The 12,882-nt window shown below is 42.6% G+C and overlaps 1 protein-coding gene across 13 annotated transcripts in view; it reads right to left on the bottom strand.

Annotated features, from left to right (window-relative positions):
- Positions 1 to 12,882, bottom strand: part of LOC144506416 (dystrophin-like) — a 1,861,003-nt gene that overhangs the window by 496,639 nt on the left and 1,351,482 nt on the right. For all 13 annotated transcript variants that reach the window (XM_078232507.1, XM_078232503.1, XM_078232508.1 and 10 more), the window contains one exon: positions 12,482 to 12,631. In XM_078232507.1, coding sequence (XP_078088633.1) covers positions 12,482 to 12,631 — 150 coding nt within the window. The remainder of the gene's footprint in view (positions 1 to 12,481; positions 12,632 to 12,882) is intronic.

The raw sequence follows: 12,882 nt of genomic DNA, 5'->3' as shown, positions 1-12,882 counted from the left end.
TGGAGGGAACAGTCTCTGCGGAATGCTGACAAGGGGAGTGAGAGGAAGATCTGTTTGGTGGTGGCGTCATGCTGGAGTTGGCAGAAGTGGCGGAGGATGCAGTGGCTGGTTGGGGTGAAAAGTGAGTTCAAGGAGAACCCTATCCTGGTTCTGGGAGGGAGGGAAGTGGGTGAGAGCAGCGGTGTGGAAGATGGGTCAGACACAATTGAGAGCCCTGTCAATCACAGTGGGTGGGAAACCACAATTAAGGAAGAAGGAAGACATATCAGCAGTGCCATTTTGGAAAATGGTATCATTGGGACAGATGCGATGGAGGTGAAGAAACTGAGAGAATGGGGTGGAATTTTCCAGGGTGTGGGGGTGTGAAGAGCTGTAGTCAAGGTAGCTATGGGAATCAGTGGGCTTGGAATGGATAGTAGCAGACAGTGAACCACCAGAAATGGAGACAAAGAAGAGGTCAAGGAAGGGAAGGGAAGTGTGAGATATGGACCATGTGAAGGTGACAAAGGGGTGAAAATTGGAAGCAAAATTGACAAATTTTTCCAGGTCCAGACAAGAGCATGAAGCGGCACCAAAATAGTCATCGATGTAGCGATAAAAGAGTTGTGGGAGGGGGCTGGAGTAGGACTAGAATGAGGAATCCCACATACCCCATAACTGGGATCTATGCAGGTACACAAAGCCACACCTTTTATTTGTTCCTTGGATCTGAGCATCTATGTCAAGGACAGCACTTGTTGCCCATTCTCAAATGAAGATGGTGAGCCATCTTCTTGATTTGCTGCAGTCAATCTGGTGTAGGTACATGGATGTGCCATTAGGGAAGGTGTTCCAGGATTTTGACGCAACAAAATCAAAGGAACAGTGAAATGATTCCAAGTCAGGATGGTCTGTGGCTTGGAGAACAATTTATAAGTGGCGACAAACTTTTGGAAGTCAGAAAGTGAGTTAGTAGCCACAGAAATGCCCATATGTAGATGGTGGGGGATTCAGTGACAGAAATGCTGTTGAACACCAAGGGGAGATGATTAAGATCTCTCACACTGGAGATGGTCATTGCCTGGTACATGTGTGACGCACATGTTATTAGCCTCTTGTCAGCTTCAGGTTGTCCAGGTCGTGCTGTCTATGGACAGAGGCTGCTTCACTATCTCAGGAATTGCGAATGGTACAGAATTTTGTGCAATTATCAGCCCTTCTGACCTGAAAATGGAGGAATGATTATTGATGAAACAGCTGGAGATGGCTGGACCGAGGACATTACCCTGACAACACCCTGCAGAAATGTCCTGGGACTGAGATAATTGGCTTCAAACAAGCACAGCCATCTGCCTTTGTGCTAAGCATGATCCCAGCTCGTGGACACTTTTCCCCATGTTTCCCATTGACTTAAATTTTGCTGGGACATATTGATGCCACACTTGGTCAAATATTGTATGTGACTAGCCATTATTAGGTGTAAGCACAAAACTCTTTACCAAGATGGCATCCTACGTACTTCATGTTAGAAGTGTACAGACTTCTCAGACTCCATTTTTTGACTTAGATGGGCAGCCACCCGGTGCCTACAAAATGGGTGCTGTATGGCCCACTTTAGACTCCCATTTACTAATGTGGCACCATTCACAACTTGGAACATCCCACAATGTTTAATAATAAATTATACATTTTTGAAGTGTGGTTACTGCTGTCACAGAGAGAAATATGGAAGCAAATAGGTGCACAGCAAATCCTGCAAATAGCAGTCAGATAAATCACCAGGTCTGCTTTTTCTTCTCTGATGTTGGTTGAGAGAGATATATGTGAAATATATATCTATTTTACAACATAGACTCTCATGGAGTTTTGTCATCTGCTGCACAATGATCTGCAAATAATACAAGAACACAGGAAATAGGAGCAGGAGTAGACAATTTGGTCCATCAACCCTACTCAAACAGATCATGGCTGATCATCTACCTCTAGGTCATTTTTCCTTACTATCTCCATATCATGATATTTGGGATTTTCTACTCCCGTTGCCAAACTGTCCAAAGAAAATGGAAGTCCAAATTGTATTTCACGCTGATGTAAACATGTGATGCGATTGCCCCTGTCCCCCCGCCAGTAACATAGCGTGTTTCCCGATGTTCCATGCGTTGGGGAATCATCATCAGACCTCTATGTCAGAATCATCCCAGCAACCACCCCATTCTCCCCTCCCTCCAAAGCACCCCCTGCCCCCCTGTAAGAAAGTTCATTCACATTGGCATGAGGGCAGACCAGTGTGAACCCCGACTGGTATGCCAAGGCATGCACCTGGCAAACAGACCGCCCAGAGGAGCTCAGGTGAGATGCACCATTCAGAGGGGGGGAAAAAAGAATCATGCTTGGATACTACCCAGGCACTGCTCCTTGGCATTGCCTGTGTAGAGACAAGGGCCATTGCCGGGGGAGGTGGGGGTTGGGGGTGCGGCTCAGAGTGAACTATACGCACTGGGGTGGCCATTAAAAATGGTGCCCTGATCTTCTAAAAACTAAGCTGCTGGTGGAACAGGCTCTGCCTGGAACTTGTGCTCTTTGCTGTCCCAAACGGTACAGATGAGAAAGCAGCTGTTGGTCCCGACAACTTCAATGCTGTTTCTGCTGCCCGCTCTTGGCCTTTGTCGAAATCAGGGAAAATTTCACCTGATGTCATTAGTATCCAGAAATTTTTCAATTTCTTTCTTAAACCTGCTCAACTATTGTGCATCCACATCCCACTGTGATAGAAAATTTCAAAGAATCCCCATCCACTGGATTGGGCAGTTCTTTCCATATATGTGAATGTTTCAAAGAAAGCTTTTATGCAGCCAGATCCTTTCAAGCCAGCTTATGGTGCATTTATCATATTGGACAGTTTGCAGTGTGTACATACATCAGAGAAGTGACAACTACTGTGGTTGCAAGAAACATCTTCATTACTGTGGAAAGGGTGTATTAGCAGGACAAGATTCAAAGGTTTCACAAAATCACAAGGATCTCTTGATTGCAGAGACTCACACATGGAACATACATAGATATTGGAATTCTTCTTTTCAAACCCATGGCCTTTATCCAATTAAAAGGTTTTGCACCCAATCATTGTATAGGATGTATTTGACCACCGGAAGATGGTTCCCACATCAGAATCTTGTGACTGGGAGCCTGTGTCCTGTGGTGCACCAGAGAGATCGGTACTGGGTCCCTTGCCATTTGTAGTGTACATTAATGATCTGGATGTGAATGTAGGAGGTATGATCAGTAAGTTTGCAGATGACACAAAAATTGTTGGGGTGGTAAGTAGTGAAGAGGAAAGCCTTAGACTGCAGAATAATATAGACAGATCGACAGAACAGTGCAAATGGAATTTAACCCTTTGAAGTATGAGGTGTTACATTTTGGGAGGACTAACAAGGCAAGGAAATATACGATTAACGGTAGGATCCTAGGAAATACAGAGGACCAGGGGGATCTTGGAGTGCTTGTCCATAGATCCCTGAAGGCAGCAGGACATGTAGACAAAGTGATTAAAAAGGTGTTATGATCCTAGTTGGTATTACTACTGGACAGGAAGATCTCAGAATTGAACTTTGGCTCAAGATACTTTCTTTAAAGACTGGCAATTAGATTTTAACAACAAAAAAATTATTAAACGTAAAAAGTTTGACTATAATATAACACTCCTTCACTTATTTTCACAAATGTACACTGATTTTAAGGATTTTGTGGGTTACAAAATATATCTTACATTATAATGTTCTCAGTAAACATACAGTCCCTGCAACCCAACTGGCTAACTGTGATCAGGCAACACTCAACTCTGGCAGATGCCACTCAATTGAACATATGTGGATTTCCCCTCAAATCCTCCCAGATGACTGTCACACGAGGGTTTCCAAACTTCACTCTCTAAAAGAAACACTTTAAAATCTCCTTTCAAACAAAACTTTCTCTCAGCTGTTTTAGTAAGGATCCTCCCCCAGGTTTTCCAACTCTCCTTTCAGCGTTCCTTTGTCTCGAATTGCCACATACAGCTTCTACACAAACTCTCAGATACTCAGTCCCCAACAGATTAATATTAGTTCAAAGACTGGAAACAAAGGAAGGACACAAAACCTTACAATTCAGATATGTGGCTTTTCTCGAGCCAACATCATCAGCTCTGCCCTTCCCAAGTTTGACTTTAACTTCAACAAACAGTCCCCTTTTCTAATTGCAGTTCCACTTTGTTCCTTTTTACTTCTATCTTTCTGAAAACTTCTCTTCATTCTCTATTTTCTAGAACAAACTACCCTTTAGTTTCTCTGGGACTTGTGTTCTAGCCCATTACTCCATTGTAAGGCTTTGCTGCTTCTAGCAAGGCTCTGAGAGCCATTCACTCTCTAGCTTCTAAACAAGGTTTTCTCCTAACAGGTGGCCCCTGTTATCAAAACACATTGCTCAATGTGAACTATGACCTTGCTGTAACTTTGGTTTGTTGTAGATCTTGTATATCCATTTATCACACACACCACATGATCAGTCAAACCATGCACCTGCTAAAAGGCCACATTGTGGCCAATGTTAAAAAAACCTTGATTCCATTTAACCTGCACTTTTAGCCCCTCAGTTGCAAACATACCAAAATTGACTGTGACACCATTCAATGCATATTTAGAATCACAGTGAATTGGCTTGCTTTGTTTTATATATTTAACTCCGTTATTGAATATCTATATTTATAAACAGCACTAGGTGAGGCCACCATCAGCATTCTGCAAAAATGCTCACCACACGCAGTGCAGGAGTCTGAAAGGCACTGCTGGATGAATGAGGCAGATGGGAATCCTGGCACGCTACTTGCTCTCTAATAATCCGGCTCATCTCTGACTGACAACAGCCCTGGAATAACTTTAAAGTTTGTTAAATTCTTCCAGGAAACCTGCAAAGCCTTGGTTCACTGATGCTGAACTTAATCCATCAATCCATTTACTGCACAATAAAATGTAAGAAACAGATTACAGAACTGTTTTCTCAAACAAGACCGAGGGAACAAGCAGTGGAAATATTGGCGCACACAATTCCCCATTTCCTCATGTTAGAGTTCAAAAGCAATCTCTAGCCATCCTCCTTAGACATTCTTACTGGCAAGAATGTTAACATGCATACTTCCCTCCCACAAGGGACCATTTATCTGTCCTCTGTAGACCTGGAAAAACTCGTCAGGCCTCTTGATGCAAGCTCCAATTAGATTTTTTTACTAATTTCAGATCGGAGTCCTTAAACAAGCAATAGACTATTCACTGACATTCATGCAGCCTAAAGCCACGGATGCGTGAATATTGTCTGAGTCAAAATCACAACAGATTTATTTACGAGTACCATTGGACAGTCGGATATCACCCAAAATTGGATCATTTTGCCCCCATTTCACTGCCAAAAATCAGGTGCAATGAAGTGCAAAATCACCACAATAAAAAGAACACTGAGTCAAATTACATTGAGTCCTTCTGAGATAACCTTGAACCTTGTTCAGCAGAAATTACTAACAAACCATGTGAATACATTAAACTACAATTTTCAGATTATTCAAAATCAGGTACAAATAGTGAAATGGGGCAGGCACTTGATATACAAGCAATAGGCTTAAGATCCACCTTGAATAGTTCAAGGTTATCTCAGAAGGACTCAATGTAATTTGACTCTATGTTCTTTTTATTGTGGTGATTTTGTACTTCATTGCACCTGTTTTTTGGCAGTGAAATGGGGGAAAAAATGATCCAATTTTGGGTGATATCCGACTGTCCAATGATACTCGTAAATAAATCTGTTGTGATTTTGACTCAGACAATATTCATGCATCCGTGGCTTTAGGCTGCATGAATGTCAGTGAGGAGTCTATTGCTTGTTTAAGGACTCCAATCTGAAATTAGTAAAAAGTCTAATTGGCGCTTGCATTGAGCAAGGCCTGACGAGTTTTTCCAGGTCTACAGAGGACAGATAAATGGTAGCATGGCAGCTATGTTAGTAATCCAGAAACTTGGACTAATTATCTAGTGACATGTGTTCAAATCTCACTGCAGCTGGGGGAAATTTAATTGAAGTTAATTTATTAAATCTGCAGTAAAAAAACTAGTCTCATGGTGACAATGAATACCAGATTGTTGTAAAAACGCATCTATTTCAGTCATGCCCGTCAAGGAAGGAAATCTGCTATCCTTGGCAAATCTGGCCTACGTGTCACTGCGGAACCACAGTGCTGTGGTCAACTCACAATTTCTCTCTGAAATGGCTGAGCAAGCCAAGAAAAGCATTAAGAATGCAACTGGACAAGCTGGCATCAACCGAGTTACCAAGTACAACAAAGGTGCATCCAGCCTAGTTAACCTTCCATCTCCACATCACTAACATCTGGAAACTTGTGCCAAAATTGGGAGGTCTGTCCCACATACAAGACACATGCATAGTGTGTACTTCCAATATGAGAAAGACAACAAGGAAACATCATTTTTTATGGCTCCAAAATTAAGTTTTGTATTTATTTCAGGACCAACACATATTTAGGTGAGAAGTTTTAAATGTTAAATCACGGGTGAAGATTTGGGCACTGAACTGTGATTGTGTGTACACACACTTTTGCGTGGGTAAACAAATTCACAATAAGAGGGGATCACAAACGATGGATTTCTCTCTACTTGCTGTAACATGCCTTTAAGGGACAGCATCATTTGAAGAAGTGTGTCATGTGATCCAACCTTAGTTTCACTTGTATCTTTGAGTGGAACATACACACACAGCTCTTCTGTTCAAGCTTTCTACCTATTTATAAATCAATTACACTACTACTTCTCCTGGTTACCCTAGATCTAAGGCCTAGCTGAATGAATGATTCATTTGATGAAACCCCTAATTTTCAAATATGGATAGACTAACAAAATCTACACATTGCAATGTTACATCTGGGAATGACACCTTTAAGTGCAACTATTCCATCATCAGCAGAGCTTATGTTTGGCTAACCAGTGGATACCAATTTACCTGTTCTTACCCATTAACTCGCTCAAAAACCAAAGAGCAGCATTTAAACTTGCATGAGTATTTGACCAATGTGCATGATAAAAATGTAGGTGCAGAGTTGCCAAGTTTACAGTTAGGACAAAAGATTTGCATCCAGGATTCCACAGAAGGTATGTGGTAACCAGCCAAGCTGAGAAGGATTTATTCGGATCCAAGGTCCTAGGAATTAATTATCCACAAAGGCACAACAGTGTGGTGTAATCGAGGACAAATCAGATCCATTCCAGCTCCTCAACTACCCTATAGTCATACTGCATTGAGGACAAGATCCCAAATGCAACCAGGAATAACATACAACAATGACAATCCTGCAGATCATGTGAGCAATTAAAGAAACCTCCAGGTTACTATTACAATGTGTGATTGTAACCAGCAGATTATCTTTATGCTTTAGAGACTCATAGATTCATCAGTTCCGTAAACTTCTGCAGTGGCAACTAAACATGAAAATCTATTGTAAATAGTTTTTCTTCTTTGGAAGGGGAAATTATCTTTAAAAAGAAAGGGGGTGTTGTAATTTGCCTTTAAGGGATAGTAGCATGGCATCACTTGAAGCGAAGTCGATTCTTTGTTTCCCTTTTGCCTTTGAGCAGAACACACATAGCTCTGCTGATGTCTCCAAGCTTTATACCTATGTACAAATATTCCAATGTGCCTAGTGTAAATAAATGAACCAACAGTATGTTTCCACAATCGCTTATGACTTTATATCAGTATGATAACAAACAAAGAACAAACAACAATACAGCACAGGAACAGGCCCTTTGGCCCTCCAAGCCCGCGCCGCTCCCTGGTCCAAACTAGACCATTCTTTTGTATCCCTCCATTCCCACTCCGTTCATATGGCTGTCTAGATAAGTCTTAAACGTTCCCAGTGTGTCCGCCTCCACCACCTTGCCTGGCAGCGCATTCCAGGCCCCCACCACCCTCTGTGTAAAATATGTCCGTCTGATATCTGTGTTAAACCTCCCCCCCTTCACCTTGAACATATGACCCCTCGTGAACGTCACCACCGACCTGGGGAAAAGCTTCCCACCGTTCACCCTATCTATACCTTTCATAATTTTATACACCTCTATTAAGTCTCCCCTCATCCTCCGTCTTTCCAGGGAGAACAACCCAAGTTTACCCAATCTCTCCTCATAACTAAGCCCCTCCATACCAGGTAACATCCTGGTAAACCTCTTCTGCACTCTCTCCAAAGCCTCCACGTCCTTCTGGTAGTGTGGCGACCAGAACTGGACGCAGTATTCCAGATGCGGCCGAACCAACGTTCTATACATCTGCAACATCAGACCCCAACTTTTATACTCTATGCCCTGTCCTATAAAGGCAAGCATGCCATATGCCTTCTTCACAACCTTCTCCACCTGTGACGTCACTTTCAAGGATCTGTGGACTTGCACACCCAGGTCCCTCTGCGTATCTACACCCTTTATGGTTCTGCCATTTATCATATAGCTCCTCCCTACATTATTTCTACCAAAATGCATCACTTCGCATTTATCAGGATTGAACTCCATCTGCCATTTCTTTGCCCAAATTTCCAGCCTATCTATATCCTTCTGTAGCTTCTGACAATGCTCCTCACTATCTGCAAGTCCCGCCAATTTTGTGTCGTCCGCAAACTTACTGATCACCCCAGTTACACCTTCTTCCAGATCATTTATATAAATCACAAACAGCAGAGGTCCCAATACAGAGCCCTGCGGAACACCACTAGTCACAGGCCTCCAGCCGGAAAAAGACCCTTCCACTACCACCCTCTGTCTTCTGTGACCAAGCCAGTTCTCCACCCATTTAGCCACCTCCCCCTTTATCCCATGAGATCCAACCTTTTTCACCAGCCTACCATGAGGGACTTTGTCAAACGCTTTACTAAAGTCCATATAGACGACATCCACGGCCCTTCCCTCGTCAACCATTTTGGTCACTTCTTCAAAAAACTCCACCAGGTTAGTGAGGCATGACCTCCCTCTCACAAACCATGCTGACTATCGTTAATGAGTTTATTCCTTTCTAAATGCGCATACATCCTATCTCTAAGAATCTTCTCCAACAACTTCCCCACCACGGACGTCAAGCTCACCGGCCTATAATTACCCGGGTTATCCTTCCTACCCTTCTTCAATAACGGGACCACATTAGCTATCCTCCAATCCTCTGGGACGTCATCTGCGTCCAGTGACGAGACAAAGATTTGCGTCAGAGGCCCAGCGATTTCATCTCTCGTCTCCCTGAGCAGCCTTGGATAGATTTCATCAGGCCCTGGGGATTTGTCAGTCTTTAAATTCACTAACAAACCTAACACTTCCTCCTTTGTAATGGAGATTTTCTCCAACGGTTCAACACTCCCCTCCGAGACACTCCCAGTCAACACATCCCTCTCCTTTGTGAATACCGACGCAAAGTATTCATTTAGGATCTCCCCTACTTCTTTGGGCTCCAAGCATAATTCCCCACTTTTGTCCCTGAGAGGTCCGATTTTTTCCCTGACAACCCTTTTGTTCCTAACGTATGAATAAAATGCCTTGGGATTCTCCTTAATCCTGTCTGCCAAGAACATTTCGTGACCCCTCTTTGCTCTTCTAATTCCCCGTTTGAGTTCCTTCCTACTTTCTTTGTACTCCTCCAGAGCTCCCTCCGTTTTTAGCTGCCTGGGCCTACCATACGCCTCTCTTTTCTTTTTGACCAGTCCCTCAATTTCCCTGGTTATCCACGGTTCTCGAATCCTACCCTTCCTATCCTTCTTTTTAACAGACACATGCCTGCCCTGCAGCCCTAACAACTGTTCCTTAAAAGACTCCCACATGCCAGATGTGGATTTACCCTCAAACAGCCTCTCCCAATCAAGAGCTGCCAATTTCTGCCTAATCCCACTAAAGTTAGCCTTCCCCCAATCCAACACCTTACCCTTGGGACACCACTCATCCTTTTCCATCACTATCCTAAAGCTAACAGAATTGTGGTCACGATTTGCCACATGTTCCCCTGCCGAAACTTTGAAGACCTGACCGGGCTCATTCCCCAGTACGAGGTCCAGTATAGCCCCCTCTCTAGTCAGGCTATCTACATATTGTTCCAAAGAACCCTCCTGTACGCATTTTACAAATTCCTCCCCATTCAGAGTCCCTGCTCTCAGCGATTTCCAGTCTATACCAGGGAAATTGAAGTCTCCCACTACAACAACCCTATTTTTCCTGCATCTATCCAGTATCTCCTGACATATCCGTTCTTCCACTTCCCTTGGGCTGTTGGGGTGCCTGTAGTACACCCCCAACATAGTGATTGCGCCCTTCCTGTTTCTAAGCTCCACCCAGAGTGACTCGTTACACGACCCCTCTGAATTGTCCTCCCTCTGCACCGCTGTAATATGCTCTCCAACTAATACTGCTACTCCCCCACCTCTTTTGGTCCCTCCTCTGTCTCGCCTAAAACACTTGTACCCCGGAATATTCAGCTGCCTGTCCTGTCCCTCTTTCAACCAAGTCTCTGTCACCGCAACCACATCCAAATTCCTCGTGAGCATTAAGGCCCTAAGTTCATCTGTCTTACCTGCTACGCTCCTTGCATTGAAGTATAAGCACTCCAGACCTCCAGGCCCAGTGAGGTCATCCTCCCCCAGAGTGCTCTTCTTCTTTGTCAGCCTTGTCCCAGCCCCAAGCTCGTCCCCAGCCTCTACACTTGTAGACCTAATATTTTGATCCCCTCCCCCCGCCATACTAGTTTAACATAAACCTTTGACTGAGCTGGCAAAGTCCTGAAGGACATATCTGCCAGAGCCTGTGGTAGGTGGTGGGAGAACTAACATGAGGGAAAAAACCTACTTTACCTCATCCTCACCAATCTACCTGTCATAGATGCATCTATCTATGACAATATTGGTAGGAGTGACCAACTGCATAGCCTCGTGGAGACAAAATCATTCTTCACACTCCCTTATGTTGGGAGGCATTTCCACTGTGCTAAATGCGATACGCTCAGAACAGATAAAACTGCTCAAATCTGGGCATCCATGAGGTACTGTAGGTCATTTGCAACAGCAGAAATGTATTCTAGCACTAGCAGTAATTGGATGGGCAGGTATATCCCTCTACGATTACCATAAAGTCAGAAGACCAACCATCTTAAGAATCATCATTGATGTACTTTTTAATTGAACTGATAGATTTTCCAGAAGCTTTTTTTCAAGTGCAAATTTTTATTTTTAGCACAAGAATAGCTTTCAAATAAAATGTTGTCAAAAAATTCTGCTCTGATTTTGCCATATTTAGCCAATTCCATTTTCTTATCCACCCCTTCCATCTTATTCCTCCCATTTAATCCCTGCCCTCCATGAATTTCCTCACATGACATCCCCATCCCATTCCCCCCATATAATCTCCAGCCCAATCTTGCCATTCCCATCTATCCCATCAAACCCATCTCTAACTTCAAAGAAGCAATCTCTCCAGCCAGGAGAGCTTTGTCATTGGGCTCTCCTTACCTTCTGCTATTTATGTTCTCCACTAAGCCAAAACCTTGCCACCATTCTTGCCACTGCCACCAAATATTTGTCATTGCATGTGCATAAAGTACTCCAGTCCTCCACATTGCCCATGTACCACTGCATTGCTCAGGCCCCACCCACCAAATAAACCAACAGATGTGCCCCTTCAACTGATCAATCAAAACCGCCCAGAAAGACAAAAGCTGATATCTTATTACAATCATTTCCATACAACCTAGTTTGTCTTCCACTATTCTGACTGCTAAATTAGACAATTAATAAATCAGAGAAGAAAATTGTTGCCTTAAATTGTCTCCATGACTGAAGGAAGAATGAAGTCACCACTCCTGCAGAGAGAAAGCACGAAACAAAAGCACAAGTAACAAATGAAATGGAATTATATGGGGAATTCTGTCTTCATTCGAAAAAAGATGAGGTATATTGTCCTCTTGCAAATGAGTTGAGCAAACCTTTGTTTTGGTGAGAAAAATGTCTGAGTTATTTTCATTACAGGTTTGAGATACACAGCTAAAACAATAATATAACTGATATATAATACTCATGTAACATGCCATTTGTAGTATATAATTGAAAGGGTTAAGACAAAAGTTTTCAAAAATCTTTAAACAAAAGCTTCTGGTTGAACTCAATCAATAAGCTAAGACTTAATACTTGTGGTTTTCGCAGAATTTTAAACAGCATTAGCTTTATGTTCTGAAATTAAGCCAGTGAGGAACACTAATTCATAACAACAGCTTCTAGCAAAGCTATAGATTAAACAAACAGATGTCTAGAAAACAAACTATGTACAGAAAATATTGACTTTTTAAATTCTATTCACTCCTCCTACATTGATTAACTTAAACATTATTATCCCCACCATTTTATTAAAGTTTCCTATTCCCTGAAAGCTGAGACTTTTATAGTTATTCATACCTTGGTCCAACGATTATTGGCTTGGAAGAGCCCAGTTTCCAGTTTAAAGCGTTGTTCTGGGACCAGATATGTGCTTTTGAGTGCCACTCCTCCACTCTCATTTATACGTTTCAATTTTGCTTTCCGTGGGGGAAATTCAGCCACTTGGAACTGAAAAAAATTGGAATAGATGTATTTTCTATATGTAGTTTATTCAAGCCCCAAATTAAATTATGCCACATTATATATGTTTTTAAAATGACAACACTCGTGTTCAACAAAAGGTAAAATTGAAGTTAAAGAGCATTGTGGGCTGGATTTTCTTCCACGAACCCATTAATTTTCAGCTGGTCTTAAAACCTTGTTCAGAGGGAAGTGGGACAGAAAGGACTAACACTGATTTCCTTTTGTTAAAACTGACA

This window comes from Mustelus asterias, chromosome 17 (genome assembly GCF_964213995.1).
Source record: "Mustelus asterias chromosome 17, sMusAst1.hap1.1, whole genome shotgun sequence".
NCBI lineage: Eukaryota > Metazoa > Chordata > Chondrichthyes > Carcharhiniformes > Triakidae > Mustelus > Mustelus asterias.
This window is presented reverse-complemented; position numbering and strand designations above follow the sequence as displayed.